Genomic DNA, 27,982 nt, shown 5'->3' with positions numbered 1-27,982 from the left:
TACTTACTCAAACATTTATTAAGTGCCTATAATGTGCCAAACACAGTAGGAGGTGCTGTCGATAAAAGGATGAAAACATGTCCCTTAGCCTTAAAGAATTCTCAGTCTGGTAGGGAAACAATCTTAAACCAGAAGCAAGTTGTCAGTCACACATTTGTGTAATTTAGTATCTATTCTGAGTGAATCAACCTTTTACTAATTTCGTGAATTCCTTACCAAAACCAATAAAGTCCACGTTAATAAGACTTCCCTTGGGAATTATTCGTAAAATGGATCACTTTGGCCAAATTAGCAGGGGGAAAATGGTTAATTCCTTGACCAAAGACTCACATTTCAAGTTTTAACCTGGACTGAATGTAAAATGAAAAGCGAATGGTCCATTATGGAAATATTGACAGACTTAAACCACCAGTGGATGCAACTACAACTCTGCATTTATTGAAAATTAATGAAGTCCCTGAATTTTTATTTATAAAATGGATATTATTTAGTTTTAGATTATTTCTGCAAGCCAGAAGTCAGAATTTAATAAAATGATGTGTACAGATTGCACCGATTTTCACTCTTATCCACTGCCTGCAGCCTATGTGCATTTAAACCAAAAAACATTTGATATACACTAACTATAAATTATTTCCTTGGCGATCTCTCAGGCATGAAGAAAAAGCCTCTTAAAATAAATTTAAAATATTATATGCTTGATGTTGTATAACCAAAGGTTTAATCTCACCGCTAAAGGGGCAGTTACCATGATTTTGCAATAACCCTGCAGACAATAATCAAGACAGCTCTTGTTGTTCTCTCACTAAAATCTTCGTAAACACAGCATGGATATATTGTAATTTGATATCTGTAAGATCAACAGCTATACCTCATGACAACTCGTAAGATTTTATTCACCATTAAATTGAGCATTTTCCTCACAAGACACAGGAAAGTGTGTTATTTACCAAGCATTGTCCTATTAACTATAGATTAGCACATTAAAATAGATATGCTTGCTTTCTCTCTGCACTCTAGAAACACGTGGTCTCTAAATCAAGTTCTGAGATGCAGGCACTTAATTAGATTTTTCAAACTTTAGGAAAATGTATCTGTGCATATTTCCATCATTATTTTAAAACAACTGATTCAAATTATTATTCTACTACATATATAAAAAATAGTCCCCAAATACAGCTATGATTAGTCAGGTTCAGAAATTCCTGTCTCCACTTCATAATGATAGTAACACTATTCTAACTTTAAAAAAAAAAAGGACAAGAAAAGAAAGGAAAAAAGAAAGCAATTAAAATAAACACAAATGGTGACACAACTTCAGGAAATCAGGGAACATGTAATTCAGTAAACGATGAAAGACAATATAAATTAGTATCAAAAGGATTCAAAATGGAGATTACTAGAAGAATTCAATTATGGGATACAAAAAAATGTGTATGCTTTATTTAAATACAAATAGATGACCTCATTAGTATTTCAGAAATGTAATAAAACCATCTTTCACTCACCAATGCTGGATTTTCTCTTGGCAGTTAGTGACCACCTGTCATGAAAACAGATAACTACTCATGAAAAAACAGGGCTATGCACAAAGCTACAAAATCATTCTATCAGAAAACTACAACAGTGGCTTTACAGATTTAAAAGCACCTCAATATACATTTTTATTTGTCAAATGCACAGAGATGTGAATGTTAGTTTTTAAGCAGCACACTTTATCATACCCCTCTAATGCAGGCTGATAACTGCAGAACAAATTACAGCTTTCCGATTCATACTTTGGTACAAAACCCGCTTCATAACTATTAGGTGACATACGATATAAGATAACTAGTATTTTGTACAATCTGCAGGCCTGTTTTCAATGTTACATATTTTGTAGAGTACACAAATGTTATAAATAACAAAAAAACAACGTAACATCCACATTTCATCAGTTTAAAAAAATGACAGTAGTGAAAGTACTTTATTTTGTCAGTATATCTCCAAACGTTTTCACCTGTAATTTTTATTCTGATGCACTGAAAATGAGTACAGTGATATTTTTCTACTACATTTCAAGAAGAAATACTTGGGATAAAGAGATGCTCTGAACAGCCAATTTGTCCCCCCAGTGAATTATGATAAAATTTTAAGCACTTCATAGCCAGCTTAAGCTATGCTTGTAATACCAAAACAATGAAATTAAACATAAAAGCTATTTGTTTTCCTTAGAGATATTTCAATAGATTCTTAAAATGCTCAGAAAACAAATTAAGAACACTAACCAGTAAGGAAAAAACACGTGAATGGCAATTTAAAAAGAAAAAAACAGCACTGTTTTCAAAGATTACTAATCATGTTTTTAAACTGCCCATTAATCAAAATTTTTAAACAGTAATCTCAAATACTGTAGCACCATTTTAGAGACAGAGAAACTAAGGGATAAAAACCAATATGCTTAATATAATGTCACATGAAAAACACAGCAGTATTACATGGTTTGAAACACTGCTCTTGTTCACTGTTCTAAATACCAATATTGTATCTTATATAAGCTCCATGTTTCACCCAAAAATCACAAGTCTTTTTTTTTTGGCCTGTCACTAAATTCCTCTATTTTATAACATTTAATTCCTGAAGTAAATGTCTTCCTTTAGGACATTTTAAATAAATACTAAGGCAGCAATTCTGTACCAAAATGCATGCTGTAGTCGGATACCCAACCATACTACACATTAACTCAGCATAAAAAGTCGGTTTTAGAATAAAGATCTCTCAGTAAGTATCAATCACACAGCAACACTTAATAACAGTGATAATGTACAATAGAGTACTGACTTTACATCTGGAAGAGCCAGGCTAAAACTCCATCAATCCATTTCACTGTTTCTGATTCGGCAGTAATTATAAAATAGACAAACAGAATTAAATGTAAATTGAAAAGGAAAAAAATCTTCATGAAATCCTTTTTATAAAGTTTCTATTTAACAACCCTATTAAAAGATGAGACCCAAAAACAGTCAGGATGCTTTCCAATCCCAATGCATGTGTTTCCAAGCATGAAGTGAGCCAAAAGCACAAAAAGAAAAGCCCTGCAAACCATAAGAGCAGAATGTTCATTAACCTCTACATGATAATCCTTTCGTAGCTGCATATTAACTAGTTACATATTCATAATCATTTACATTATTTAAAGGACCTTCGATGAAATTTTCTATGCAATATCCATTAGTGACAATGTTAAAGGTTATAGAAGATAAGTCTACTTAATGTTTCCAGGAAGCCTTTTTAATTAGTAAATATGTAAATTTGGCACATATGTTTTTTATGTTTAAAAAACAAGTTCCTGGTAGAATGGCATGTATTCTTGCCATCACCCTTCACTATTTAACTCTCCACTTTGCTGTAGCTATCTTTTCCCCATCCCTTTTCTTTCCTAAAATAAGTGTCCCCAAGATATTTACGGATAAAAAAACAAAAATCCATTTCATAATTTACAAGAGAAATTTTCACCAACAAAATACTGTCTTCATTAAAGTCTTTATTAGTTTCATCCAGGGTTCGGAACAAGAGTCTTCAGTTAGACATTATCCAAATGTAGGCTAGATATTTTGAGAACCCAAGAAATAAAGGAAAACATGAAAGAGGCACGTATGAATACATACAATAGCCTTCTGATGGTATGTCTACAGTTAAATCTTTGTTTACATGATTTATAGTCCACCTAATTCCAACAAACATTTGAACCCAAGCAGCTGCACTTGTATTTTGAGATATCTTTCTAGTTTTCTTTTTTATAGTAAAGTATTCAAAAAGAAAAAAATTAGTAAATTTTTACAGCTTAGCTGCCAAGGAAATTTATGGAAAGGAGAAAATCTTATGATTCAAAGTTGAACTTATCTGGGTTTTAAAATCTTTTTTTTCTGTTTAGTTAAATAACTCCAAATAACCTTATTTCTTCTGAAATGGACTCAGATTAATTATTATTAAATAAAGTGACTAAGATAGTGAGCCTGGTTCTAAAAGCAACTTTTGAAAAACAAAGCAAAACAACAAAAAACATTTCGTTACTTTGTTGTCCTTCACACAAGCTTTTTTAAAATAAGATGGCAATCGAGGAACAATACTAGTTTATTTTTTTAAGTTAATCTGCCAGAACATGCAACTATTACTCCTAAAGAAAAAAAACTTATTGAATCATTTTTATAAAAATAAATGGTTAGTAGGCTTCAAGTATTAAAATAATTGACCTAGTAAATTCTTTAATAAAATCACACTTATAGCCAAAAATAAGTAAAATACGTACTTCTGCAGTAGCACAACACTAAGTCTGCACTAAAGAAAAACGACTATGAACTGATTTACCACTTAAAAGACACATTCATTCTACCTTCAGGGGTCTTTACCTATGGCCCAAGAGTAAGAAAATCCTATGGTACACTTTCTTTATAACTCAAAATGGCCCTTTACCTAAGAAGTAATAATAACAGTGGTAAATGCCAAGACTTCATATGATGAAACAGTTCACTAAGGTGGGTCTTAACCTCTTCTTAAAGAGGAGAAACCTATGTTCTGAGATGGAGTAACTTCCCCAATATTATACAACTGCCCAAGAACTGATAAGAGATAAAATCAGTTTTAAAACCAGGCCTATCTAATCTCAAAGCCCATACTCACTGTATTAGACTGCTTTCAACCATCATGAATCTTACTGGGTAAAAGGAAAAGCAGCTGTTTATATCTGCAGTCTTTCTTAAAACACTGACTGATGCTGCTACTTCTCCACTTCCTCCACAAATCCACACTCACACACTAACGAGACCTTGCCAATAATGTCAAGAAAAGCAAATAAGCTTAAACTGACCAATACACTAACAAAAATCTTTATTCCTTCCAATGGCCTCATACAACTCCTGGCCCTCTCAGGTCAAGCAAAGTATAAACAACAAGTTTTCCCAAGCCCCATTTACGCGCGTGTGTGTGTGTGTGTGTGTGTGTGTGTGTGTGTGCTGGGGGGGGAGGGTAGTTGGATAGCCTTATAATTACTATCACATCTTATCATATTTTTAAGGCACTTATAACTAATTGACTTAGATGCCCAGGATAACAATGATAGTCTACCCAACAACCTATTTTTCTTTAGGTCAGTGTCCAGCTAACATATATGTGCATTCAGTTACAAAATACTTGGTAAGTTTTAAAACCAATAAACTATATAGAATACAGGAATAATTTTCCTTTGCTGTTTTTCCTCAGAAGCCACTTTTAAAAAATTATTATAAAGAAAGGAATGAATGACTTAACATGTATTAAGACCTCCATTACTTATTTCCATTTGTGCTATTTGTTCTGGTAACAGACCACAAGGGGGCATCAACCTAGGAGTTTTCCAGGGTAAGAACAGTGCCACATTAAAACTAGACTAGAATAGAAAGCCTAAAAGGGTAAGTCTGCGTGTACTTCTCTCAAAAATGTTTCACTTTACTTCTAAAACTTTTCTCACTGTATTGCAATTTCAAATTATCCCTGTTCAGGTTAATGTATGAAGTAACAATCTGAGGATTGTACTAATCAGAGCTGTCTACATTTACATGGTTTGCTTCTCTTGCTAGATTATGTCTTCAAAACAGATCATATAATTTTAAAGCTGCTGAGTCAAAAAGGAAAAAATTATCAGTGGTGGCTAAAACCAATAGATACTGGACATGCACTATTATCTTAAATGGTTGAAATTAATTTCTTAAAGGACATATTGTCAATTAATCAAATAGATGTATAAATGTCATTACCAAAATATATAGTAAGTACACTTCAACAAAATTAGTAAAACATTACAGGTCTTTTAAATAAGCCTCTCTGCAAAGAAGGGAGGAAATCACTACAGGCTCCTAAAAAATAAATAGCAATAAGCAGTAATAAACTACAATAAACTGAGTGTTTCTGTATAAAAACTTTAAACAAATTTACTTTTTAAATATGCTGAAAAGTGAAAATAACAAAGGTGGGCCTACTACTACCAAAAGTTAACTCCAATTATAAGCCACTGTTAAAACACTTAAATGTTTTTTCCAAACTGTAGCTCGGATGGAATCAAAATTATCATCTTAATCCTTACTTTTACATTTAGCCCTGTTTTCTCCTACCCAGGCTTCTAATGCATTTCTCATAGTCAAACACAGTCTTTCTTTTTACACAAATATTGGAACCACATCTAACATGCTTTGGTATTGTACTTCCCATTCCCTTGTTGGTTTTACCTACAAGTTAGGGAGGGCTCTTTTCAATTATTTATTATTCATAATACCAAGTATTCTAATAAATATACAGTTTTCTTACACTGGAAATTTTTTTTATTTTATTGAAGTATAGTTAGTTTACACTGTTGTGTTAATTTCTGCTGGACAGCAAAGTGATTCAGTTATACATATACATTCTTTTTCATATTCTTTTCCATTATCACATTGGAAGTAGTTAAGACTGACAACATATATTACATCCAGCGATATTTCTAGGCATGAAGCCACTGACATGTTTGGAGGGTTCTGTTTCTGGTATTACTTGAATTAGATATCCAGGAAACTCTAATTGTACTGGATGAAAGAGCAATGAGATATGGGCCAGATCTACTTTATTCACCAATGTACTCACCTGACATACAGTAAGTGTGCAACAAGTCCTTTTAAAGTATAGGTCTACAATCACTTAGCCAAAAACCTCAGGAAAAAATGTTTCTCAATTTAGAACTTTTTGTAATTTAGTAAGGTAATACATTACATATATCATACTTTACAGAACATTTGCAAGGAAACATACTAATGTTCAAAGTGGAATAAAATGCCTCACTCAAATCAGTTCCACTGACAAATGAATATGCCAAAAAACTTAGAAATAACTCTGTTTTCAGTTTTTTAAGACTTCTGAACTGCAGACAGGAGACTGTGACCTGTATTTCTGAATGTGACATACTGCCTGAATTGTAGCTTGCCTGCCTATTGTTTCACTAGAGATATCAATCATGTCCTCTCCATTCCCACACCTTACTCCCTAAAACCCCGCCCTCCTCTCATCTACAATAGGCAGAGGACCCCATTTCTCCATCTGCAACCAGTGTGAATGCAGAGGATCCACACTAACTGGGCCAGTCAAGTTTACCCTGGACCCAGAGAGAGATTGAGGTGATAACAGATACTGGACCCGAAAAGGTGACCACAAACGGATTTGCACAACCTAAATCTAACAAAGCTGGTCTACGAAGTAACAACATAAATGTACAAGAAAACAAAACAAACACCCACAAATAAAATAACCCTACCCTAGTTCCTCCTGACTTCTTATAGTAAATACTTTCCAAACTTTCATTTCTGTGGTTTGTAACTGATTAACAAAACTTTGTAAGTAAACTTGCTACGTAGAAATGAAAGTATGCCTGTGAAGATCTCAAAGAAAACAAATAATTCATTAAAGATAATAGTAGAAGGACAGGGAAAAAATATCCTCACAAGTGACAAAACAAATTGAAATGCCACCCTGCACCAATTACAGGAATAAATTTTTATTTTAAAGAAACACTGCCAACTATCAGTGAGACTATAGCAAAATTAATACTAAATCACTGCAAGTAGCTATGTAGCTTAACTTATTCCAGACGCCTACCTCCAAGTAGGGAGAAAAGACTGACAACAAACCAATAATCCCTCTGAAAACTAGAAAAGCCAGATGAATATAAAATCATCTCTTAAAAGGCATCTAAGAATTGCCAAAGCAATGAGAACAAGAGGGACTAAAATTCAGGAGATAACTGTGGAGAAGTGAGTTGATGCTTTTTTCTTGGACAACTCTAGGCACAGGGAAGAGGCTGAGAACTATGTTTTTCCTGAGCAGAAATTTAAAGTAGTCTTGAGAAGGCTGTAATAACAAAATCAGAGACATGAGCGGTCTTAAGCATACGGTTGTTTTCTTCTGGTGACGTGCCAAATTCTGAGGCTGAAAAGGCCAAAAAGCTAAACTGAAGGTGTGAAAAGCAGAGCTCAGGGAACTGATGGAACAAAACTTCAGAAGCCTTTAAGGAAAGAAATGTGGTGAGCTAGGTTTTCAGATGAAAGCCAAGAAGGAATCAAGGTGGCTGATACCTTACTAAAACAAAACCCAACCTGCCCTCCATTCAGTACCTGCCTGGATTAAGGTATCCAACTCCTATTTTATCAACCTAGCAGAAGAAAGGGTGAAACTTCTCCAGAGGAAGATATCATCTTCAGGAGTATCTACAATTTTAAAGATACTAAAATATTAATATTTAATCATAAATACTTCAGGAGTATTTACATTTCTAACATTTAACTAAAAATAACCAAGTTACCAAGAAATAGGGCCATATGAACAAACATCAAGAAGAAAAGAAGAAAAACAACACAAAACAAAACCAAATAAACATGCAATCTACATACTGGAGTTAATAAACTAAAACATTAAAATATAATTATTAATATATTCAAGAAAATAGTGAAAAGATAGAAGAAATACATGAAAAGATGGCATATTTCACTAGAGAATATCTATACAAGAATCAAAAGGATAATCTTTAACTGAAACGTCTAAAATGAGCTCAATAAACGGTGTTAACAGGAGATTAAACACAAAAGTCAGAATTTTGAACTGGATGACACATCGATAAAAAATACCATAAATAAAGTCCAGAGATTTAAAAAGAAAACATGGAAAATACAGAAAAGACCAGTAAGAGACATATGAAACATTGTATGACTGAAGATCCACAAAGAGAGGAAAGAGAGAATGTGGTAGAAGTGGTATCTGATCAGATCTTGATATGATTTCCTAAAAATGAGAGAAAGGTATTAACCAACAGATTTGAGAAGTTCTGAGAATCTCAAGCAAGAGACTTTTTTTAAAAAACTATATGAAGGCACAACATAGTTACACTGATGAAAACCGAAGAAAAAATGTTATAATCAGCATGAGGGAGAAAGAGCAGGGAAGAGATACAGCACCTTCAAAGTAGCAACAAGAAGAGTCAGAGCTCAAGCTAACTTCAACAAAAACAATGACAGAAACTGGAAAATAGGATAAAATCTTCAAGTGTTGGAAAAAAATAACTGAAAATCTATAATTATGTACAAAGCAAATAGATCCTCCAACATGAAGGAAAAATAAAAACCTTTTCACACAGAAACAGAATTCTGCACCAGCAGATTTTCACTGGAAGAAATACTACAGGTAATTATGTGATGTGACAGCGGTGTTAGCTAACAAGCTAAGGTGGTAATCACTGTGCAATATATAAATGTATCAAAACAACACACTGTATACCTGAAACTTTCACAACAGTATATGTTAATTATGTCTCAATAAAGCTGAACGGAAAAAAGAACTACTGCAAGAAGTATTTGGAGCAATAGAAAAGCAGAAAGAACTAAAGAGCAACTGTACAGGTAATTTCTTAAAAGGTACAGATAAATCAGTATTGGTCACATAGAACAATTAAATACTGTATTGTAGTGTTTAAAACACAGAATTAAAATGCATGAGAGCAACAATGCAAGAAGTGGGATGAATGAATGCATGTTGCAATCTCTAGGAAAAATTTCCCCAATAAAAAAGGATAATAAAAAAAGCTTAGTAAAAGTATATAGTATATTTAGTGCTAACATATACATAAAATAGAGCACTAAGGTACCACTAAGGTACTAAGGTGAAAAAGAGAGTATCTTGAACAAGTTAACAGAGGGGAGAAAATACAATAGGATGTGTCTGATTAAATCAAAGGAACGTGCCCAAAAAAGCAGAGAGAAAAAAGAACATAAAAGTGGGTCAAACAGACAATGAGAAACCACTTCACACCCATTAGGATAGCTATTAAAAAAAGAAAGAAAATAAGATATGTTGGCAAGGATGTGGAAAAATTGGAACACTAGAATTCTTGTGCACTGTTGGTGGGAATGTAAAATGGAGCAGCCACTGTGGAAAATAGTATGGTGGTTCCTCAAAAATGAAACACAGAATTACCATATAATCCAGCAATTCCACTTCTGGGTATATACCCAAGGGAACTGAAAGCAAGGACTCAAACAGATAATCGTACACTCATGTTCACAGCAGCATTATTCACAATAGCCAAAAAATGAAACCAACCCATGTCCACTGATGGACGAATGAATAACAAAATGTGCAATATACATACAATGGAATATTATTCAGCCTTTAAAAGAAATTCTGATATATGCTCTAATACGGATCAACCTTGAAGACATTATGTTTAGTGAAATAAGCCAGTACAAATGGACAAACACTGTATGATTCCACTTATATTAGATACTCAGAGTAATCAAATTCATAGGGACAGATAATGGTAGTTACCAGGGGATAGGGGAAGGGATAATGGGGAGTTATTGTTTAATAGATAGTGTCAGTTTTGCAAGTTCTGGAGCTGGATAGTGGTGATGGTTGCACCACAATGCGCACCACAATGCCACTGAAATGTATACTTAAAATGATTTAAATGACAAATTTTGTTAAGCACATTCTACAATTTTTAAAATAAAAAGTCAAGTAGAAAGGTGATAAAAATGAAACTAAATGTATCAGTATTTCTATTATACAGAAATTGACTAAATATCCTATACAAAAGAAAAAGATTTCCAGACTGGAAAAGATGTCCAGTTGTGTTTAAAACCACAACTATATGTTGTTATAAGAAACACATTTTGTACACAAAGAAATTGAAATTAAAAGATGAAAAGATATATCATGGAAACAAGCAAAAGCAAAATATGCTGATGTAGCCATACGAATATTCAACAAAGGATACCTGAAGGCAAGAAATATCACTAGAGATAAAAATATTTCAGACTGATAAAAATGCCCACTGACCAGGAATTTATTAGAGTCCTAAATTTGCATGCACCAAATAGTGTAACTTCAAATGCATAAGCAGAGGCTGAAAAAATAGAGAAAAAGATAAATCTACAACCATAGTGGAGAGTCTAAATGCCTACCTACTCAGTGTTTGGAAATCAGGGAACATGTTTCTAAGAAACTCCTGGGTCAATAAACAGATCTCAATAAAAGCTAGAAAATATTTTAACTAACTAATAATGAAAATAACATACATAATGTGTGGGGTACCTAAGGTAATTATCAGACAAAATTTTAAAACTCAAAGAATACATATTCTAAAGAAAGAACAGTAAAAATCAATGACTTTTGCATTTCTAGGAACTTTTATACAGATAAACAATTACGGAATTCAAGTAAATTTAACAGTACACAAAAATCAAGTATATGTCTATATACTAGCAAAAGATGAACAGCAAATTACAAAATGCAATAAAAAATAAATACCTAGAGATGAATGTAAAAGACATGCAAGATTTATATACTTAAACTACTGAAAGAAGTTACAGAAGAACTAAATAAAAAGATATACCACATTCATGGATTGGTGTAAACATGTCAATGCTCCCCAAATTGATCTTTAGATTCAATGCACTCCAAACAAAACCCTAGAAGGTTATTTTGTGAGTACTGCAGACCTGATTTTAAAATATTCATGAAAAAGCAGAAGGTCAAGAACAGTAAAAGTAATCTTCAGGAACAACAAAGCTAGAGGAATTTTACTACATCAAGACCTAGTAAGAAAGTGTGGTACTGGTGCAACTACAGGCAAATAATCCAATGCAACAGAACAGAAGAGAAACAAAACTACAAATACATGACCACATAATCTATGAAAAAGACATACTCCATATGGAATTAGAGCTATGCCTTAGAAGTAAAGGCTACATGTTAGGAATAAGAGCAAAACTGAAACAGACCAGCCCTAACAAAATCCAAAAACAACTCTCAACTGAGTTGTGTTGATCCACTAGTACTCTGGCTGCTTAAAGAAAATTTACCTCTCTTTGAAGGAAGGTAACATCATCAAGAGTCTACAATTTTTCACTACAATGTCTGGCATCCAATCAAAAATTACAAGGAAGTCTATGACAACAGGAGCAGCTGATGAGAAATCAAGAGAAAAAAATAAACAGAAACAGAGTTCCATTTAATTTACATACTGCAGTTATAAGACATTCTTTTATGATTAATATATTCATGAAAACAGAGGGAAAACTGAAGATGTCAAAACAGGCCTAGAATTCATTAAAGAAATGTCAAAACATAAATTCTTGGAATAAATACTGTAACTGAGATTAAGCATTTAGTAAAAGGATTTTACCAGTAGATTAGATACATAAGAACAGAATTAGTTAACAGGAATACAGGTCAGAAGAAGGTATCCAAAATGGCATACAGATCAAGAGGAAGCAAGAAAATACAGAAAAGAGAGTAAGATATATGAGACAATGAAAATGTCTAATATGTGTATCCAGAATACTAAAAGTGGAGGAGACAATGACATAAGACCAGCATCTGCAGATTAGATAAGAATTTTCTAAACTGACAAGTCATCAAATTACAGATTTAATAAACTACATGTTCAAAGCAGGGTAAATACAAGGAAAACCAAATCCAGACACATCATAATCAAATGCCTAAAAACCAAAGATGAAAAATCCAAAATTAGACAGAGGAGAAAATATATAAAAATTTTTCAGGGAAAAAAACAAGAAGACTGATGGAAGACTAACAGAAATGAAAGAAGTCAAAAGATAATGGAATGGTATCTTTAAAGTGTTGGGAAAAAAAATCACCTCCCAGCTCAGAACTAAATAAAAATTAAAATAGAATGTTTAAAAGAATAATAAGCCTAATTTTGGGGGTGGAGGGAGTTACAGAAACATTGTAGAAGTAAAATATATGACAATAGCACAAATAAGGGAGGGTTGGTTCATGAAATTAAGCCATCAAAAGATTATCTGAATAATTTCCTAAGCGGCAAAATTTCAGAAGATTTATGAATAATTTCCTACTAATTTAAGGTAGACTGTAATAAAAAAAAAAGAGATATTGTAGTCTCTAGGATAATAACTAAAAGGAAAATAAAAACCATACAACTATAAAGCTAAGAGAGTTTAAAATAGAATACAAATATTTTACTAACACAAAAGGAAGAGAAATAAAGGAATAAAAAAATATGTGACAAGTGGAAAACGTGGTAAAATGAGTAGACAAACTCCAACTAAGTGACAGATGAGAAAATTTAAAGACCCTAAATAGAGATATAACATGTTCACAGATTAGAACTGTAAAAATAAAAACACAATCAGGTAACATCAGAATGTTAACAAAGACTGACAATATCAAAAGACATAGTAACATTTAACTGAAAAATCTGAAGTATTATTTTTTGAGTAAGAACCTAATTAAGACAAGCTATTAGTGCCTTAAGATACAAGGTATGGATTACATAGAAAGGATTGACAGGGAATTCCCTGGTGGTCCAGTGGTTAGGACTCAGCACTATCACTGTGGTGGCCCAGGTTCAATGCTTGGGGAACTAAGATCCTGCAAGCCACACAGCGCCGCCAACATATAAAATTAAATAAAAATTAAAGTAAAAAAGACAGAAAGAAACAATTGACAAGATCTAGTAAATTAAAAGATGGATCAGGGAGGCTGAAAAGACTCTGGTTTGAATAATGTTGCCCACAATCAGGATGAGTATGTACAGCATGTACATTAGGGACAAAGATAATAAGTTAACTTTAGTAAATGAAATTGAGCTTCTTGTGGGCCATCCAAGTGAAGCTGCCCAACAGGCAACAGGTCTGGGAGAGCAGAGTGCATATAGGAGTATTTGAGGACATGCAGAGTAAGAAGAGACGACTGTCAGTGATGTAAAGTACAGGGATCACCAACATTTAAGCATTAGATGAAGACACTAAGGAGACTAAGTAGGAACAGAGAAAGAGCCATAAAAAAGTAGAGTCACAAAAGTTCCTATGGTACAGAGAGTTTCAAGAGTTTACCAGGGAACAATAAAATTTTCAAATAAAGCACAGAGGCCAAGTAAGGCCAGATCTGCGAAATGGTCCACTGAGTTTGGCAAGTGAAATATAATAAAAACTTTAGGTAGAGTAATTTCAATGAAAAGACAGAGGTAGCACCTAATTTACAGTAGGTTGAAAAGCAAACAATTAGAAAGAGAGCAATTATCACACTGCATTAAGTTTTCTGTTAACATGTTTCCATACAAATTTTAAGTCCCTTGAGGGCAGAAAAGAAACCTTGTGTACCGCAGTATCTAGGACAGTGCCTGACACGTAACTCAGTTTTGTCTTTTTGTTCTTTGTGAAAAAGCACTGATTTTCAATAACTTTAATATTACTCGGTTCATAAAATCAGGAAATCAAAGGATAAGGAATAATGGCCAAATCCATACATTAAATGGGTTACTGTTTGCTATACTGTATTAGGATTTCTAGAACAAACGAGCAAACGAAAGAAAGAAAGGAAGGAGAAAAGAAAGTTTTTTTAAACAAACACATTTAGGGTACTGTCCCCCAAAACATGTCATTATCTTAAGGTAGAGTAAGTAGGGAGTACCCTGAAATTAACCTAGAAAGAGATGAGCCCAACAACACAAGCGTCTCAAATGACATTTTAATAACCCTGGATTTCACTCTTAAGTACAGTGGGAAGCCACCAAAGGATTATAAGCAGTAGAGAGAGTGACAAAATTACATAATTCGATTTACATTGCCAGAAAAAGAGAGACAGCTCTGGAAAAAAGGTAGAAGGGGAGCAAGAGTGGAACCACCAGGACCAGCCTCCAAGTAAAACATGATAACTTGAAAATGGCTGTGGAGATCACAAGAAATAGCCAATTCAAGGAACTCAAAACACTGTTCTCTAGTTTTTGAACATCGAGTTCTCTGACCTCTTTTTATTTAATGCTGTAGACTAAATTGAAAGTTAGAACCAATTCTTCAAAAAGGTGATTATATATGGCTTATAAAGCTAAACCAGTTTACCTTCTGACCACTAAACCACCTTGAGGACTTCACCTGAAGTCACTTCACAAATGAGAAACATACGCACAGAGTGATTCACTGCAACATTATTAGTACTATCAAAAAACTGAAAACCACCAAAATGCCCATCAGTAAGATACCAGATGAATACCTGATAATATACCTGAGTACTATGCAACCACAAAATATGATGAGAAAGATCTCTGTGAACCAAAGACTCCCAGATGTATCATTTAATGAGAAAATCGAGGGGCAAATATAATATGCTACTTTTTGTATAAGAAGGTGGAGGGGGGATAAGAGAGCATATTTTAGTATTTATTTTTCAATAAATACAGGAAGGATAAACTAGAAATTAATGTAAAGATTACCGATAGGGGAAGGGAGGAGCAGGGACGGGAATGAATTACCTCACCATACCTTTTGATATAGTTGTGATTTTTAACAATGCAAATGTTTTACACTCATAAAGTCAAACTGATAAAAAAGCAAACACTAAAATTCAATACAAACTGTATATCAAATCCAAGATATAACTGCACAGAAAAAAAAAAATAATTCAAGTAACTTTTGAGATCATTACCTAACTGCATACTCCAAGGGGGTTAACTCTGCAAGAACAAATTGAACTGCAATGAAATCATGAACTTCACTCATAGGTTTGCTGTTGGCAGTGGTATCAATGTAGTAATTCTAAAACTATTTTGTGTATACTGTGGAATAAAGGAAACGAATAAATATAGATGTTGTTGAGAACAAGGTTTCACTACAGAAAAAGGGAGATTCAAATACAGATGGGAGTAGTTGAAGAATTTTGTGGTAATGTATTTGAATGCAAAGTATCAGGATCCACTGAACCCAATTTTAGCTTTTAGTTTGTTTTTGAACAGTTCTAACTATTTGAAAGGATTGATATTTCATGACTTCTATTCTCTGAGATACTGCAAAGAATAAAGAGAAAATTTACTTACTTAAAAAAAAGTCTAAAACTCATTCTATCTTGCAATTATATATGAGTACATTGAACCTCTTCATAAACCTAAGACACATTATAGGATCCTACTGATTATATATTTCCTGCATCTTGTTTCATCACCCTAATAATGATTTCATGATTACTCATCAATTTTCCCAAACTATGCTTAAAGAAAACTATATAACAAGTAATTGAGGAATCATGGAATCATCTAGAAGGAATATGCTATCAATAGTAAAAATCATTCTTCAGTTTTCTTACTGCATTGACCAAAGTACTGCATCATCTTTCAAAAAAGTGTAAAAGACTGAAGAAGACACCATCTTTGTAGTCTGGTTTTAGCTTTCAAACACAGTTGACAATTCAGAAATTTTCATTTTCTGTCCATAATGGGAAGGAGAAGAAAAGTGACAGAAAAAGACACTTAACAATTGTTAAACAAATTAAACTATGAATAAAAAAGATAGCAGCTCTCTTCACCAGCACTGTCCAATAGAATTTTCTTTGATGATAGAAATCTTTGAAGTCAACACTGTCCAATGCAATAGCCAATGGTCACAGGTGGCTATTGAGCACTTGAAATGTGGTTATTATGACTGAGAAACTTAATTTTTTAAATTTTACTTAATTAGAATTTTAAACTTAATAGCCACATGTAGTTAGTGGCCACCATTTTGGATAGCACAACTAGATACAGATGATGGTGAAAATATTAATATAAATTCTTAATTATGAGTCTTCAGACGACAATATCCTAGGTGAATTTTCTTAAAACTCAACAATCAATGAGTAATAAACAAAATTAACTCAAAGTTGATCAATGACCTAAAAATAAGAGCTAAAATCATAAAACTCTCAGAAGAAAACCTAGGTGTAAATCTTCATGAACTTGGATTTGGCAACGGGTTCCTACATATGATACCAAAAGCAGGAGCAAAAAAAGAAAAAATAGATATACTGGACTTCATCAAAATTAAAAAACTTGGAACTTCCCTGGTGGCACAGTGGTTAAGAATCTGCATGCCAATGCAGGAGACACAGGTTCAAGCCCTGGTCCAGGAAGATCCCACATGCCGTGGAGCAACTAAGCCCGTGTGCCACAACTACTGAGCCTACACTCTAGAGCCCGTGAGCCACAACTACTGAGCCCGTGTGCCACAACTACTGAAGCCCATGCACCTAGAACCCGTGCTCCACAACAAGAGAAGCCACTGCAATGAGAAGCCCACGCACCACAACGAACAGTAGCCCCTGCTCGCAACAACGAGAAAGCCCACGCACAGCAATGAAGACCCAACGCAGCCAGAAAGTAAATAAATTAAAATAAAAATTAAAAATTAAAAAAAAAACTTTTGTACATCAAAGGACATTATCATTAAAGTGAAAAGATAGCATATAGTATGGGAGAAAATATTTGTAAATCATACATCTGAAAAGGGTTTAAATACCGAGAATAAATAAAGAACTACAACTCAACAACAAAAAGACAACGCAATTTAAAAGTAGGCAAAGGACTTAAATAGACATTTCTCCAAAGAAAATACAAAAATGGCCAATAAACACATGAAAAGGGACTTCCCTGGTGGTCCACTGGGTAAGACTCCGTGCTCCCAATGGAGGGGTCCGGAGTTCGATCCCTGGTCAGGGAACTAGATCCCGTATGCATGCCACAACTAAAGATCCCATGAAGATCCCACGTACTGCAACTAAGACCCAGCACAGCCCAAAAAAAAAAAACAAAAAAACACACATGAAAAGATGCTCAACATCCTTTTTCATTAGAGAAATACAAATCAAAATCACAATAGGTCAATGACGTTAACACCTATTAGGATAGCTCTATTCCAAAAAAAAAAAAAGAAAGCAAAGTGTTGACAAGGACGTGGAGAAATTGGAAACCTCATACATTGCTGGTGGGAATGTAAAACTGTGCCAACACTGTGGAAAACAGTTTGGCAGTTCCTCAAAAAGTTAAACATAGTATTACCTTATGACTCAGCATTTCCATTCCTGGGTATATATCCCGAAGAACTGAAAACAGGGACTATAACAGATAACTCGTACACCAACATTCATAGCCACATTATTCCAAGAGTAAAAAAGTGGAAACAATCCATGTGTTCATCAACAGTTGAATGGATAAACAAAATGTGGTATATGCATACAATGGAATATTATTCAGCCATAAAAAGGAGTAAAGTTGTAATACATGCCACAACACAGATGAACCTTGAAAACATTAAACCAGTCACAAAAGGACAAGTATTGTACGATTCTACATCTATGAAATATCTAGAATTGGCAAATTCATATAGAAAGAAAGTAGATTAGAGATTACCAGGGGCTCAAGGGAGGGGAGAATTGGGCACTAGGTCTCAGTTCCCCATCTGTGAAATCAGAAGTTGGACTAAAACACTGGTTAAGTTTAGTTTAGTTCCTTGGACCACTTCCCTGGTGGCTACTGAAAGTGGGTGCAAGGAACAGAGATACTCATCCCCCTCCCAGCCCCTCCACACACACAATTTCTCCCTCATTAAAGCAGAGTAACTTAGCTTTCATCTGTTTTACATATTGGGTTTTTGAATAAGGTTTTATTTTAATGAAGAAAGCTCTGTGCCTTAAAAAAAAAAAAAGTTTGACTACCAGTAGTTTCTATGATCTCTAAATCTAAATATTCTGAAGAGTTTGGTTAATTTAGCTAATTGATACAAGTTACCCTCACTCCATCCTGTTAAAAGAGAAAAAAGTCTCAATAATTTGTTTCATTAGAAACAAAAAAAGATTTTACCAGTATTATGTATCTATATTTTGACAAGTAAGTGCACTATAAAAAAGTTGACCCAAAAAGTTAAAAAAAAAAGCAGTTAAAAATAAACAGCTTTACAAATTATTGTAGAAATAATACAAAAGAGGGTTAAAATTCTCATTGAGGAAAAACCAAAATATGTCCAATGGTATAAAAGCTCTTCCCGGGCTTCCCTGGTGGCGCAGTGGTTGAGAGTCTGCCTGCTAATGCAGGAGACGCGGGTTCGAGCCCTGGTCTGGGAAGGTCCCACATGCCGTGGAGCGACTGGGCCTGTGAGCCACAGCTGCTGAGCCTGCGCGCCTGGAGCCTGTGCTCCGCAACGGGAGAGGCCGCAATGGTGAGAGGCCCGCGCACCGCGATGAAGAGTGGCCCCCGCTTGCCACAACTGGAGAAAGCCCTAGCACAGAAACGAAGACCCAACATAGCAATCAATCAATCAATCAATCAATAAAGAAATCTTTAAAAAAAAAAAAAAAAAAAAAAAAAAAAGCTCTTCCCTTGCAAGAAACATAAATAAAGCCTGAAGACCCAGTTTGGTTTCGCTGCTGAAAAATGTACAAAATAACTTAGAAAAACCAGTTGAGGTCAAACGTTGTGAGTCCACTACCTGTACCTGCCTACTCTTGATCTGGGGAAAATTGATAACCATAGAGCAAGGCAGAGCTGATGGTAGGACAGCCAAGAGTTCTCCATCTGGGAGTTCATCCTACATTAACCTTCAAGTAAAAGTGATGGCTGCATCACAGTGAATGTAATTAATCTCACTTAACACTACACTTAAAACTGGTTAAAATGGCAATTTTTATTTTATACATATTTTATCATAATAAATAAAGATTGCTGAAAAAAAAGATCTCTAAATTCTATTTTTTTCCACTCATACAAGTTTTTAGGCTTCTTGAGGACAGAGATTAGGAAGGAAAACCCTGAAGCACTGGAAATGAGTTTTGAAAGCAGGAATTATGTAAATGGTTTATCTTTGTACCTCCCTAAGTTCTATAACAGACCATGCCAACCAGGAAGAGAACTACATATATATATTTGAATATAGCAGATGTTGAATAAAGGGGGACTGACTTGAAGAAGGAGAAAAAAAGAATCAATAAATGAACAATATACTTCTAAGAACAAAAAAAAAAGTAGGGTATTCCCACCCACTTAGTCATTCAACAAGAAGAACTTCACCATGTAACAGTCTGCAACAAGAACTTGGACATTTTTCTAAAAAGACATGTGGCAATATTCTTAAATCTCTTATAATCTTTGTGCACCAAACTTTACTTAATACAAAGAAGACTGCTGTGTTTAAATTCTTATTAAAATATCCAATAAAAATGGGTTTCACTATCCCTTATCCTTACTTCTGTACATTACTTGTAAAAATTACTTTAAAAAATAAAAAGTAAAAAGATCTCTTGGACCTAGATGGTAAATGGTGATGACTATTCTTCCTGGTATACTGAAGGTTAACACATTTCTTAGCACTGTCCACTGAAAGGGCCTTGATGCAATAATATCCCAGTGGCAATGAGCACAACTTGGGCCCAGATCTAGGTTTCTTAGCATTTCTCATTAAAAAGAACCAGGGCTCTTTGAAGAAATAGTCAATTTCAGAACTAAGACAAGAAAGCTACAAGGTAAGCCTGGGACACCTTGTGCCAGAAAAAAAGGTAATGACCAAAGGATAATGAGAAATGCCAAAAGGATGCAGGAGTCAGCTTGAAGGGGCTCCCACTGGCCAAATTTAGGACAATTCGAGAATCAAAAGGAAAAATGAAAAATTATAACACACTGAATTAAAAAACAAATAAAAAGGGTCTACACTAATACTAAGAGGGGGGAAAGGGCTCCTCTTTACAGAAAAATGCCAGTTATAAACATAGATGGTTAGAAAACCACTAATTTGCAAACACCGATATAATAATTGATTCAGGCAAGGATCATCCATGGTAAAGGGTTGTTGGGGAACAGGATATTTACAATGTCTTCAAGTATTTAATAAATACTTTTAAAGTTCTTATTCCTTACACAAGGGAACAGGTACCTAAGGTGAAGAGATACCGCAGGTACCATCTTAAACAAGTAATTAGCAACACCAATAATAGAATAAAGTAACACTGTATGTCTCCTGCTGTGATGCAATAGGAAGTCATCATCAACTATGTATTATTCTTGCCAAAAATGATTATTTAATTCTGTTTCTTCATGAGTACATTCATCAGACATCTCTAAATTGTGGGCATTCTATAAGTAAACTGTTGTAAACTCTTCAAAAATACCAATTTCATAAAGACAAAAGAATGTAGAGGGACTGTTTCAGATGAAAGGAAATTAAAGAGATAAGACGCTAAATGCAGCCTGTGATTGGATATTGCATTGAAAAATGTTATAAAGAACACTTTTAGAAAAACTGAGGAAATCTGAATATGCTAAATAATATTATTGCATGTCAATGTTCATTTCTTGGGTGAAAAAAAAGATATGATTATGTAGAAGAATGACCTTGCTCCAAAATGATATGTGGTTAAGTATTAGGACATGATAATATCTGCGATTTACTTTCAAATGGTTCTACAAGGAAAAAAAGAAAAGAAAATACAGAAAGAGAAAGAAAAGGCAAATGAGACAAAACAGGATTGATGACTCAAACTATTCTTTAAACTTTTCTGTTGTTTTACAATTTTTGAAAATAAAAAGCTACTTAAAAAAAAAAAAAAGAAAAAGAAAGAAAAACTGCCTTAGGACAGACTAAAAAGATCTAGACTCACTAATCTGGAGATGAAGGCAAGAATGATACAAGCTAAAAGATTTTAAAACCCAACCTAACAACATTAGGAGAACAAAATCAAACAGTTATGATCACAGCTTAGACCCCGTGCACCTTCTTCTCCCTTTCCCCATCAGTGTTTTGGAACTATTCTTGTCTTATACTCCAATCTGGAGAGGCCTAACACAAAGAATATGGATCTTCTCCCCTTGAAATACTATATTAGAATGTTTACTAATAAAAGACTAAAACCAAAGTTGTTTCTTCTCATGGCACATGACTGGCATGATAATAATCACTAACAACAACCAAAACAAACTGTTTTAAAATAAAATATAACTCACAAGTTATGAGTTCTGAAAACCCATTTAGCTACAAAATGTATCTTTGGCTGTAAGCAAATATTCTTACAACTCTGCCTTTCTTAAAAATGATAAAAGAAAAGAACTACATTAGAAAGATCAAAAACACATTCTTCAATAAACTACTTATAACTACTCAATTTAGAAAAAGCATTTTATTTTACAAAAAAAATGCAAATAGCCAATAAATACTTGAAAAGGTTATCAACCTCATTCATTAGTCATTACTAGAATGGCTAACAAATATGAAAAGGACAGACAGTACCAAGTCGTGACGAGGACGTGGAATAGCTGGAACTTTCACCACTGCTGATAGGAATGTAAATTGCCATAAGCACTTTGAAAAACAAGCATTATAAGCAAAATTGAAGACACAAATACTCCATAAGAAAGTTCAGGGCAAAAACTAGAAACAACCTAAATTGTTCACCTGAAAAATTAAGAGAGTTAATGAAGACTCTAACATCAAATTTGTAAACATCTATCACAATGCCTGGCACACAAAAAAATTTTTCTATACAATGCAATCCCATAATCCCATCATTCCTCCCTTCATGCATGACAAATGGATTCTTGTCATTTAAGATTAGTATGATTCTCAAAACACATTCCAATGGTTTCTCATCTCACAAAAATAAAAACCAAAATCTTTAACAATGATCTAGTACAGCTCCTTACCTATCACAAACCCTCTGTCATTTTAAATATGCCTATTCCATATCTTTACCACTAGAATGTGATCCCTGTGAAAACAAAGACTTTATTTTGTTCACTACTGCATCCTCAGCAGACAAAGAAGGCATTAAGTAGGTACAATCTGGCAGGTAGCAGGTACTCAATAAATATCTGCTGAAAAATTATATGCTTGGATTCTGGGCTTGGAAAGAACACTACCTGTGGTATGGAGTACATGACTGACAGTTTCCTAAACTATGTGCAGTTTATCTAAGAAATATGCAAACCAAAGTTAAATTAGCTGTTCTGCTTTACAAAAATTTGAAATATTTACTCTTAATGCATTTAATTCCCCAGGTTCTATATCAAGAAAGTATAAGTTATTCCAAAATTCCAAATTACATGAGCCACTCAGTTATAATTATAATAAACTAAATAATATTATCCTCATGAATTTTCCAAAGTTACCATTATCCTGCAAATAAACCTAGGAAAACAATACTATATACCACTTGTTCCACAATACTATATAGCAGAATCTCAATAATTCTGTTAAAGATAATAGTATCTGGAGATATAAAACACGGATAGAAACATCACCTTAGCCAAGAAACCAGTATTTCAATAATGTAATTCAAAGACAGAACCAGATTTAACAAGATCTTAGTATGAGGAAACTTCCCTAGAACAGCCCAAGACACTCCACTGCAGTCCTAGGTTTAACTTTTACGGCATAGATCAGTCCAGAGAGGCTTCTAAGTAGATTCCATTTTTTCCACCAAATACTTTACTCCTATTGGCAAAAACAGATTTAGTTAAAAGAAAAGAGGGGGAAAAAAAGATGATCCAAGTTCCCTCTTGTCCCTGTATCTTTGGATAGAGAATTAACAGTAAACATCTCCAAGGAAAAGAGAAAAGGAAACCACTCGGGGAACAGATATCTGAATAAATTGTACCCATCCGCTCTGGAATAAGAAACAAACCTGCCTAACTGGTGTTCAAACCAGCCAAAAGCCATTTGTCAGGAGCAGAAAATATTTAGCAATTAAAGATACAATATCCCACCTTTCATTAAAATTAATTAGGTTTTATCAATAGCCTTTCTTGAAAAAAAAAAAATCCCATTCAATTCACTCACTTTTAGGTAAAATAAGAAATGAAATTGTGTGCTTTTAAAACATTTAGTGGTGCATTTTCCTATATAAACTGTGTGAATATTTATATACATATAAACATAACTAACCACACCACACAGTGTTCTACAATTTTTAATGACTGCATAAAATCTCCTCATACCAATCCCCTTATGTTGAATTTTTAGCTTTTTCATTATTACAAACAAACCTGCAGGGAACCTTTCTGTACATGTCTTTTTGCTAGATTAAAAAAAAAAAAGAAATAAACAGAAGTTTTAACCAAAAAATATTTTTTTGAAAATGTCAGCATTAATGCCAAAAATGAGAACAATATTCAAATATTTGATCCTGTCCATTTACTACAGATGTTGTCATTTACTGAAGTTGTGGATCTTTCATGCCCCCCTTTGTCTTTTTCCTTAGGTTACTAATTTTTTTTCCTTGTTATTCAGTGCTCCAAAGGATAAACAAGGAAAAAACAGAGAGAGGAACCAAGATAAAACGTGTTATACTCCTTATCTGAATTAAAAAGCAAAAAATTGATGAGCAACATTTAAACCACTTTACCTAGCAGCCATTCTTAAGGTTCCCAGAGAAAATAATGCCCTGAAACTAAGGTATCCATTGCATATAAAGAATTCACTTCTCTCCTCTGCATCTAGAGCCTACTAGCTAGCTACCATCCCAGGGAAAACTGAAAAAACAGTCATTCAAATAATTTTCGTCAGGATTTAATTCTCTCACAGAACCCTGGTAGGGAAAGGCACGTCCTAAAACACATTTAATTACACTTACATAAAGAAATACTAACTGCTATACTATAAAACTCCTATGACAATTTTTCCTTTTCCTTCCAAGAATGTCCCTACACTTCCACTTACTAAAGTTCACTGTACTCCTACAGCTGCTGCGTTGGTTTTAAAGCCTAAAGTCCCTCACAAAATTTGACTGATTTATTTACTTATTTATTTACTGACTATTTACTAGATAAAGTTTTCCTATACTGAACTATAATTAAAGGATAGCTATCTAACCAGTTTATTTTGTGGCCTCATGGGTCTCTCCTGTCCACTGAAGCAGATCCGTTAAAATACAGTCTAGTCCATTTACTGAGGGACTTTATCATGAACTGGGAATGATTTTACATACCCATGACAGACATACACATGCTTATTTTATGTGCCAAAATAACATTAACACAGCACAGAGAAGTAATTTGGTACCATACTCAATGTCTGCTGAAAACTGTCATCCAGGTTCCCACAGGACTGTAACTGAGAAGGCAGTTTTCAAATGCAACTGGATACCATAGCAGAAAGCTGTTCAGAGCACCCCAAACCGTATCCTTTGTATTTCAGACACACTAACATCAGAATAAAACCAAGGATTTCTCTTTTTAACATGCCAAACAGGAGAAAACATATCAAGTCAGCAGTATGCAAACATCATACTATGAAGGAGGAGTTAATTCCTCTACAGAAAGAAAGACAATGGGAACACCATCTTCTGAGGGTCTGTTTCACATTTTCTAAAAGACTAAAAAATGTAAATAGTTTTTGCCAAAAATGAACAAATTGGTTTCATGAAGGGCTGTTTTTTCTTCTTTCTTTATTCTTCTCTTAAAGAAAAAAAAAAAAAAAAAACACACACATTGTCTTACAATTTAAACGCACCGAACCTGAATTTTTAAACCCCCAACTTGAAGAAAGCCAAGTTCAAAACCCAACCATTGTATATGGTATTAGAAAAAAAACGGCTCTCAGAAAGGGAAATCCAACGCACAAAATAATTTAGAACAACCAGAACAAAGTAGGAAAGGTTCCCACAATTCATCCTGACAGGTTATTTCCAAGCAAACCAGGATTTAAGTTCTATAAAAAGTCCCTTATCTAGCTAAACTGGGTATGTTTGTATACCTATGTAAGTAGTCGTTTTTATACAGAAATGCTCAATAAAAAAAGTTAGGAATTCCCAGTGTTTATAGTTTTTAAACAACTTCCTAACCTTTATAACCATGATACTCTCAATATGACACATTTTAAGTAAATGAAACGTTGCCTTTCAAAATAAGAATTTCAAAGAGAGTGAGAAACAAATGATACAGACTCCAAAGGGAAAAAAATCTCAGATTAAACAATAACACTGTATTTCTTAGATTGGTATACTTGTTCATATACAATCCCATTAGGAAATACAAAACTTTCCTTCCTCTTTACTGGTAGATTAAAACTCATTTATTTATATAATTGAAGTTAAAATTTAATAAAACAGCATTCTATCATGACAAATACTAAACCAAAGCTGAAACTGCACATGAAGTGTTAGCATTACAAACCTAGTAAAACTTTTAAGTGCAATCAGATAAAGAGCAACAAAGACTATACATTTTACCAACGATGAGGTAACAAGCTAAAAAAAAAAAAGGTGAACTATTCATTCACAGCCTGTCCTTCACCGAGAATATTCCCACGCACTGCTGTACGCATTAAGATTAAAAACTCACTTTCATACACAAGTTAAACAGATTATCGCATCTCTTTTCCCCAACCCTCCCCTCCCTTCGAAGGTCAAAGTGCTCCAGACAAGACAACGAAAGCACGTGACAAAAGTTTCCCCAACACGCTTTCCAGGCCTGGAGGCTATGCTCCTCCCCCGTTCGGGGTCCGGGGTGAGCTAGGCCGGGACCAAAGGGCTGCGGCCCACCGAGGGCAGGACGGGGTCGGCCGGGGCGAGCGGGGGTCAGCCCCCAGCCCCGTGGAGGGGGAACGGGGCGCCGAGGACGCGCCTGGGCGAGGGCGCCTCCCGAGACCGCCGGCGGAAGCGCGGGACGGAGCGCGGCCTGTTACCTTTTCCTGCTCCTCACGGAGCCGCGCCACCTCTGGGGCGCGCAGCGGCGCCGCGGCCGAAGCCGAGGCCGAGGCGTAGGGCCCGGGGTCGGACGGGGCCTCCATGGCGGGGCGCCGGGGCCTCAGCGGGGCGAACGAGTCCTAAACAAGTGTTTATGAAGGCGGCGTGGCCGGCGGCTGCCCAGCGCCCGCGTGCTCGCCCTCATGCACTGCGCGCCCCGCGCTGAGGAGGCCGCGCCCCACTTCTCTGCTACCGCGGCGGCAGCTGCTCGCGTCCGGGCTGCCCGCGGCCGCATCTCACACGCGCATGCCGCCCGCCGCCGCCGGCGCCCCCGCCGCCGCGGGCTCGGAGCAACAGGCCAGCCGTTGAAGGCGAGAAGCCCCGATCCGGTGGCTGGGCCGAGTCAGACGTCCTGTGGCGGCCGCTCCTCCCCCGTAGGCCCCGCCCCTCGTCCCGCCCAGCGCGGCACGCTGGGAAGCGCACGCAGCCTCCGCCCTTCGTCACGCCCCGGTGATCGCGTGGCGCAGGAGCGGAGCGGCGGCGGCTGGCGTATCCGGAGGCTAAGCTGCACTGTAGCCCTTTGGAAACTTTCATTCTAGGGAAGATCGACGCTCAATTCACGGAGATGAGCCCTGTCTTAGCCTTGTGTCCCCCTAATGCCCCCAGTCGTTGAGCGCTGCATCTGGCGGTAGGAGCTTAATTCGTGCACTAGTGCTGGTTCATAAGCATATTTAATTTTAGCAAAGTCAACTCTTCCCTGTGCCTGTTTAATGAATTAAAATATGCGATTAAGTTTTGTATGTGTTAATTACTGCACACACAATTTTTCCTTATATAAAGGTATTGTGCTTTAATTAACATATTGCTATGTATGGGCTATTTAAGAGACTTTTCAAGGATAACGTTGCCCATACTTTTCCTCTTATTTCAAAACTCCTGTGACCTCTCTCTCCTACAGCCTCTGTATACAGTAGGCACCCAATTAATGCTTAATGAATGGAATTGGCCTTGCCCTAACAATCATCTCTGCTCCAATACCTAACAGTGGGTTGGGTCCTGTTCCTTCAGCATTGTGCAAATGGCAATGGGCTGGGAGGTAGCTGCAGTTCTCACCCTGGTGTGCCTGCTTGCTAGATTTCTCTTCCCTTCTGGCCAGCTCCCCAGTCCAGATACACCCTTTTTACATTTGCTTCAAAGAAAGAAGTGAGGAAAATTTGGGCAAATGGTAAATGTTAATTGCTCTCTTTTCCTCACTACATATCCAACCTCTGAAACAGGCAGTCTCTGACTGCTCTAGCACCACACCATCTGTGTATCCTCAGCTACTTCAGTAGCTTCTTCTCTGGTCTCCCTGCTCTCACTTTCGCCCCCTGTAATGGACATTGGCAGCTGCCCACCCTATTTCTCCTCATTCAGATGTTCAAACCTAACCCACTTAGCTCTTGTGCCTGTGGGAAGCTGACCCACCTGCAGCTCTAATAGAAGGGTAAGTGCATTTATC

At 35.4% G+C, this 27,982-nt stretch overlaps 1 protein-coding gene across 1 annotated transcript in view; it reads right to left on the bottom strand.

Moving 5' to 3' along the window:
* Positions 1–26,921, bottom strand: part of URI1 (URI1 prefoldin like chaperone) — a 68,264-nt gene extending 41,343 nt beyond the window's left edge. The window contains exons 1-2 of the mRNA XM_007165217.2: positions 26,481–26,921; positions 1,509–1,543 (exon numbers count right to left, since the gene is read on the bottom strand). Of these exons, the coding sequence (XP_007165279.2) occupies positions 1,509–1,543; positions 26,481–26,585 (140 nt within the window). The 5' untranslated portion in view covers positions 26,586–26,921. The remainder of the gene's footprint in view (positions 1–1,508; positions 1,544–26,480) is intronic.
* Between the last annotated feature and the right edge of the window lie 1,061 nt (positions 26,922–27,982).

This window comes from Balaenoptera acutorostrata, chromosome 19 (assembly GCF_949987535.1).
Source record: "Balaenoptera acutorostrata chromosome 19, mBalAcu1.1, whole genome shotgun sequence".
In the NCBI taxonomy this organism is placed as follows: domain Eukaryota; kingdom Metazoa; phylum Chordata; class Mammalia; order Artiodactyla; family Balaenopteridae; genus Balaenoptera; species Balaenoptera acutorostrata.
The sequence above is the reverse complement of the archived record's forward strand: the minus strand, read 5'-3'. Positions and strand labels throughout refer to the sequence as shown.